General features: G+C 37.6%; 1 protein-coding gene across 4 annotated transcripts in view; it reads left to right on the top strand.

The window, feature by feature from the left end:
- Positions 1–7,617, top strand: part of LOC104371126 (haloacid dehalogenase-like hydrolase domain-containing 5) — a 15,883-nt gene extending 8,266 nt beyond the window's left edge. For all 4 annotated transcript variants that reach the window (XM_086619371.1, XM_086619374.1, XM_086619370.1 and 1 more), the window contains 4 exons: positions 998–1,031; positions 1,951–2,125; positions 4,520–4,708; positions 5,536–7,617. In XM_086619371.1, coding sequence (XP_086475497.1) covers positions 998–1,031; positions 1,951–2,125; positions 4,520–4,708; positions 5,536–5,950 — 813 coding nt within the window. In that variant the 3' untranslated portion in view covers positions 5,951–7,617. The remainder of the gene's footprint in view (positions 1–997; positions 1,032–1,950; positions 2,126–4,519; positions 4,709–5,535) is intronic.

Below are 7,617 nucleotides of genomic sequence, written 5' to 3' on the forward strand. Positions count from 1 at the left end.
TATCAGTGATAATTCTTTAACATAATCTTTGATTTTGTAACTTATTGTGAGAAAACTTATAGTTTAGTACTGATATCTAATTCAGAAATCTGTCTTGGAAAGCTTACTAGTTTCCTCAGATGTGTGGAAGATAAAAAAAAAGCTTTTTCCTTCAGTATAGGACTGTTTTGGCATTGTTTCTAGGCTGTGAGGTTTCTTTGATTATAAGTTGATGCTTTGCAGGTAACTAATTCTTCTCCAAAGGACTCCCTTTCTTCTTTATACCATTATTTAAATATTAACAGTACGGTTTCAACTGAATTGTGCAGAATTTCAAGAAGTAGTGAATACCTACACAGTAAATACATGCATGTATCGTACATATTCAAGGTCCATATATAAAGTAGATTTTTCCCATGTGAAGTCAAGAAATTCTTGTGGTTCACAGAAGCCATTAACTCAGTTCCATCACCTTCTGCCTTGCTTCTCAACTGTGCAAGTGTCGAAGTTCAAGAAACTGTTAATGGATTTGTCGCCGTGGGGAGTAAATCATGAAGTACAAACTCTTGTTTGTTTAGAAATTTATTATGTGCTATACAATGTATTTTTCTTTCTTAGCCATGTTAAAGAAATACATTTCATAAAGTGTTTTTCAAAGGTCTTGTTAACACTAGAGGCCTCTTACTCCTGTGGAAAAATAAACTTGCACGCTTTCGTACGCAAGTAAATTAAACAACTGAGGCTTTATGGGGTGCCAGGGGAAGTTAAATAGATGTAGGAGATGAGCGAATGTAGAGCACACTAACTGGTCTGCTGCCCATTTGCCACAAGATTTGCCACTTCAAAACTGAAAGACGAGTTTCTAAGTAAACTGATGTGGGATATGTAGCAAAATAGAGTGCGTTTCCTGTCGGTGTTGCAGAAGGCAACTGTGGGAGCTATACTTGAATTTATCCTGTTAATAAATAGTAGTAGATGTTTAATCCTGTAGAAAACTTTTACTTTTTTCTTATTGCAGTACCCTTCTGCTGTGGAGCTTCCCAAGATTGAGGGTCAGTTATTTTTACTTAACTTGCAACTACCCGTTAATAGATTAAATATCTTTATCGTACTTTTCTTTATAATTAGAATTTCTTTTTAGATTGTTGGGCACTTGAGAAAGTTGGCTGAGGCAATTCTAAAATTTCCTCGTTAATGACATCTGTCATTAATTTGGAATGTATGACGTGTGATAAAGCTGTTTTTTTTTTAATGTGTGCAGTTTTCAGCCATGTGTTTTTGAAGTTTCAGAAGACAGGTGAGGTCTGCTTTCCTTTTCATCTTCCTTTAACAGGCTATCATTGCCTTCCTTTCAAAAATAAGGAATGAATTGACGTGTTCAGAAATAAACGGTCGTCTTCATACGGTAGTCAGGATAGTCACTTCAGAGTCGTAGTAGGAGAAGCATCTTGTTTCAGCATACCATACTCACCCTCATCTCATCTGAAGTACAAGAAAGTAGAAACTGGACCTCAGGATTTAAAAACATCCACATCAGATGATTGCTGGAGGCCAGAAAAATGTCTAAAAAGAACATTCAGATTTCATTTTAAGATAAACAAAATAACATCTCTGATGGATTATTTAAACACCGTATGTAAACATAGAATTCACAAAGGTATGGAAGACTTAGAAATGCAATTTAGAAATGAATATTTTGTGGTGCTGTGGAGAAACTTAACCAATAAAACAATTATAAATTTCTTAAACCTGTAGATTTTGCAGTGGGGTCTTGTTACTTCTGAGGTTTTCTGTAAACAGATGGGTATGTAACATGTTAAAACCCTAAGTTAAAGTTGATGTGACTGTTACATCAGTTCACAGTTAAGTCAAATTACTTGTTCAGTCTCTTTAGGCCAAGTTTTAGTGTCAGAGATTTGGTGCCCTGTGAACTAATTCCACAACTTTATTTTGTGATTCTTGTTCTCGTAGCTGTTGTTTTGTTTGGGGAGCCAGTCAGATGGGAAACCAACCTCCAGTTGATAATAGATGTTCTGCTGACAAGTGGCTATCCTGGAAACCCGTATCACCATGGGAATTACCCTCACATTCCTGTACTCGCGTGCAACATGGATCTGATGTGGGTTGCTGAAGCACAGTCTCCAAGGTAAGTGCAATTATAACACGGGTGGATATCGTGATATATTTGGGGTTTCCTCATGTCTTCAGGAAAATTCAGAGTCAATACTTTTGTACAAAATGCTTTCTATAGCTTTGCAGTAAGTCTCAGCTCTGAGTACAATGTCTCTAAAGCAAGGCACTTTCAGCAAATGCTGCCTCATTATTGTCTACATTATTGCATTCAGGAAATTGGTCCCTCAAGATGAAAGAGTGGGGAAAGATAGATTTTTGAGGGAAATCAGTCCCTTAGAAGAGTGGGGAAAGATAGATTTTTGGCTGAGGGCCTCTGAGTCTCAGTTCAAAGGAAAAAAATGAAACAATTATCAAGGCCATTGTTTCATTTTATTAGATTCTTCTTTAGTATTTCTCTTTTTCACCCTACAGTTTCTGGTAGGGTAAATAATTGATCCTGCTAGTTGAAAGCAGTGAGTGTTTTTGAGCTAAGGACAATATAGTGAGCGAGTGCTTTAAGGAACGTAAGAAAAAACAAGGAGAAGACAGAGCAAGGTGACGTGGTCTCTGGTAGTGGTTTTGTTTGATTTTGTTTTCAACAGAAGGTAGTTCTTTAACAGTTTTGTTTCCCCTCCATCTAAAATTTGCACATACACTGGAAGAGAAATTGTTGTTTTTGTGATGGGATTGCTGCCTTGATCTTGGATCGAAGATCTTGTCAGATATCTTTACTTGGATGCAAAGACCATCTCTAATTAGCACGTTGCCAAAAGACATATGTGTGACAGCTTCAGGCTAGAGTAAGGCAGCCAAAATATCTATGGTGGGTAAGACGTAGTTTCAGCTGCGTCCTTTGGGAAAGATCCAGTATAAAGATCATTTTTCCTTTGAGTTTGGTGGTGTGACAAGTTTACATCTGTCAGTGCTGTTTCCTTCACTATTGGAATATAATGCCATGACTAAGTTGTTTTAAGCTGTTGATGCTAATTACTGGAAATAATTTTATGCTTATTTATTGGTATTTCGTAATAAAAAGCAACAAACAGGATGGCGAGAAGGAATGAAGGGCTAAGTCAGAATTCAGAAAAGCTAATTCTGTACCACATTTAAAAGTGCTACAGCTCCTTCCTTCTTTGTAGCTTTTTTCCTCAAAAGACTATTTTGATTTCTAGGCTGCTAGAGATTGAATCTCTTTAGTGTACCTCATATATCTCTGCTGGCTTCTGACGCTCATGATACTGGTGTTTTAGGGTTTTTTAGGCTGTAGATAGCTGGTTTGAGCAGCTGTACTGATCTGTGTGCATTAGAAGTTACCTAGCAGCTCTTAAAACTGTGTGTTATTTATTGTATATAGAATTGTTGTATAGCAACTTTTTATTCTTCTTCTGTGTTTTTGATAATGCCATATTCTCCAGTGATATGTATTAGTTCATCCCTAATATCACTTGCTGACTTCTGTAATGAAGTAAAACTGCTGTTTTCGTCATGAGATTACATCTTTGAAATGGCTGATGTACTGGCTTGCTTGATGACCCACCGTGACTGTTTCTACCTTGATCAAAATAACCGAGTGAATTATCAAAAGCATGCTGTAAAATCAGAGTTTGTTCCTTGATCCTCCTTTGCATCTGTTTTTTTTGAGAAACCCATGAAGATTTTTTGTTTCCATATTACAAGGGAGTTTTGGTATATTCTGTGTTTCAGTTGAGATTAATTTTCCTCTCTCTGATTCTGACTTTTCCATTTCTCCTCTTTGTTAGTTTTGCTGATTCTGTTAGGTCACTGCGGAGAGTACATCACAGGCTAGGCAGGATTTCAAGGAGCATCACTTTTGTAACTAGGGAATCTGCTGAAATGCAAGTAACACTAACACAAATCATTGCTACATTTTACAAACAGATAAGTCCCTGGAGAGGGACTTTTTACAAGGGCGTGTAGTGACAGGACAAGGGGCAATGGATTTAAACTGAAAGAGGGCAGATTTAGATTGGATATAAGAAAAATTTTTCACTCAGAGGGTGGTGAGGCACTGGAACAGGTTGCCCAGAGAAGCTGTGGCTGCCCCATCCTTGGAAGTGTTCAAGGCCAGGTTGGATGAGGCTTTGGGCAACCTGGTGTAGTGGAGGGTGTCCCTGCCCATGGCAGGGGGGTTGGAACTGGATGATCTTTGAGGTCCCTTCCAACCCAAACCATTCTATGATTCGAAGTCTGTTGTGCTCTCCCAATAACGTGTTTTTATTGCAGTCTTTATTGTTCAGCTAATCAGCACTTAATTTTCAGTGAAACAGTTGTGGAAATGGTGCATCCCAACGGAGGGAAATTTGATAGTTACAGGATATGATTTATTCCTAAAAGATCATGAAATAAAAAAGGCTTTCTTTTTTTATGTGTACTTAATATAATTTGATTTGTCTTTGTACCGTTGTAGGTTTGGGCATGGAACGTTCATGGTTTGTTTGGAAAACATTTACAAGAAGATCACTGGCAAAGATCTGAAATACGAGGCCTTAATGGGCAAACCCAGTAAACTGACCTACCAGTACGCGGAATACCTCATCAGGGCTCAGGCAGCAGAAAGACAATGGAAACAACCTATTCAGACTCTTTATGCTGTTGGGTAAGAGATCATCCGTCTAGACAGTACTGCAGGAGATTACTCGCAGCATAAATACCAGTGGAGAAACACACACAACTCTACTCCTTTGTTTCTCACACCATTGGAACCACCTAATTCTTGGTGCTGTGGTGTAGTTCTTAAAATGTTTTCAAGCTTCACTGTTTCTAATCTTGAAAATTAGTAATACTTAGCTCTTTCTATGTGTAATTTCTGTAGACGCGCAAAAAGTGTTTTACATGCAACTAAGATTTCTCTCTTTTAAAAAAATATATTTATTTTTATGTCTGCAATAGGCTGTGTAAATCTAACAGAAAGGATTTGCGTTGTTTTGTTAGGTTTACTGGTGTAACACCAACGATCTTTGACTAGATGATAGTTATTAGAGAATGTAGAGCTAGAATTTATTTCCGAGGTTGTTAAGCTCAATCATATGCTACTGTGTGTGCTGTCACATGATAGAATCATTTTCATAGAAAGAGATAAAGCTGTATTGTATTAAAGACTGTTCCAGAATCTCCAAGATGTTTGGAAATATAATAAACTCATTCATGGATTTCTAATACCTATCCTTGATTTCTCCTCTCCCTGCCCCAGTCTGCAATTTCAATATGGAGAGTTATTCACTTTTATCATATGTTGTGCTTAATGAAAATGGTGTAATAAAATAGTTATAAGATTGAATTTCTTCCTAGCTGCATACTCCCACATAAAGTTATGGAAAGTATAAAATAAACTGTTAAATAGAAACCATAAAAATGTCTCTCATACAATTGAAGTTTGACAACTACAACTGCACTGCTGACTAAATTTTCTTCTTGCGTTTCCAGAGATAATCTCATGACTGATGTCTATGGTGCTAACCTTTACAATCGCTATCTTGAAGAGGACTCCAGAAAAGGTTCCAAATCACGGATTCAGGCCAAAGTTGCTGGTGGCAGAGGATCTGCCGCTCTCTCTCAGGATGATGAAATAGACCACAGTTGGGAGAATGAATTAGCATCTGCAGCTGCTGCCCACTGCAGGTCTGTTCTTGTTTGTACTGGGGTTTACAACCCTCACACAGAGGTACCCGTGGGTACCAGGGAGAGCATCACTGAAACGGTGTTCCACGGCCACAGAGATTTTAGATTTGATCCTGGTTTAGTAGAACCAGATCACGTTGTACCAGATGTCAATGCTGCTGTAGACCTGGTCTTCCAGCTGGAGAACTTTGCACCTCATCGAGGTGACGTGATTTCTTAAGGACTACTCAGTGCTACGCTTTTCTTCCCCAAAAAACAAACTGTGCTTTAAAATCATGCCGCAAACTGCTGCTTTCAAAAATGTTCAACTTCTAAATTAATATGATCTTACATTAGTATACTTACTAATAATATACTTAGGTATATTATTATACTTAATATAAGTCTATTAAGTATCAATATGCTTTTAAAAGTATTTTGAAATATGTTATTTTTTGCTTTAGTTGTCCTTTATTGTGCTTTTATTCATTGCGTTAGCTATTTTAATTGCAATTTTTCATAATAGCTTATGCACGTTACTGGTACTTAAACTCCCACACGACAGTACGTTCTTTTGTTTGCTGGAAGATTTAGCTTCTAGGTATTGGGGCTCTTGAGGCTATCTGATCATTCACGCAATTACAAACTGGCTGGCACAGAGCACAACATGGGTTACTGCTTGGAATTCTGCATGTAATGAGTGCTCTTTCAAACCAGAGAGAACTCCAAATGTGTTCTGCTGCTTTGTGCTTGCTCACGTAGAACCCTCAGCCTTTCTTTTTAGCTGTTTTCCCACATATCTGGAGCTGCCGTTGCTTCGCCCTGCTTGGACATGTAAAGCCTTAACAGAAATGCCCAGATAAGACGGAGAAGGCTGACTTTTTAACGCTGTTTTTGGAACTCCAGCTAAGCTGAACGCAGCCATGGAAGGAAAACGGCTAACAGCGGGTGTCCTGTGCAGTGTAATAGCTGGCCTTTTTGTCTTCGCCTTTTTATCTGCACTTTTCTGAGGAGTTTGGAATCTTAGAAAGCTTTAGCAATTATGTTTCAGGTGTTTCTGTCAGTTGGACTTTTCCACTGAATGAGTGACTACTGTTTGGGCAAAAGGTGCCTAGTAATTTACTTGAAGCTTCGTACCACTGTGGTAATTAACCAGCCTTTAGTGTAATGTATTTAATTTTGTGTCAATGTTACATGTTTGGTTCGTGGGTTTTATAGCTGTTCATTTAAAAAAGAAAAAGGTAATTTATTTTACGTTATTTTTGTAAAATAATTTTAAACGTTTTCATCCAAAAGATGTCTTTGAAAATATTTTTGTGTTAAAGTATACGGTGTACTTGTGACAAGCTTGGAAAACATAAGCCAGTTAAGCGTGTTTAAAAACAAAGTCAACTTACACAGAAATATCACTTAACATCACCTTGGGCACTAGTCAGGTTTTTGTGGTTTTAGTTGTTTTTTTTCAAATTAGAAATCGAGTGAACCATAATCTGTGGGCCTTTAGTTTTACCAGTATCTTGCAGAACTAGCAGAACACTAGCTGAAACGCATCAATAGACATTTGGTGGCATAAAGTGAAATGACTTCCTGGCTGACTTCTTCACTGCTTATTATCCTGAAATCAGAATCTGAAAGCTCACATCAGGAAGAGAACATTGCTGCTGTGAAGTCAGATTTTTTTTGCTGTGTTTTGTCCATTTGCAAGGCACTGTAATCCCTCTCTCTGCTATCAGGATTGTTGATTCATTCACTCATAATGTTTCATAAGTAGCTTTCAACATACCTTGCTGGATCTAGTTTAAGGACACTGCTCTAAACAGTGTATTTCCTGTTTCTTCACTGGGAAAGTATTACAGCAGCACGTTCTTGCCTTTTAAAATTGTTACAATAAACAGATATATACACCTA

The sequence above is a fragment of the Tauraco erythrolophus genome, chromosome 12 (genome assembly GCF_009769465.1).
Source record: "Tauraco erythrolophus isolate bTauEry1 chromosome 12, bTauEry1.pri, whole genome shotgun sequence".
NCBI lineage: Eukaryota > Metazoa > Chordata > Aves > Musophagiformes > Musophagidae > Tauraco > Tauraco erythrolophus.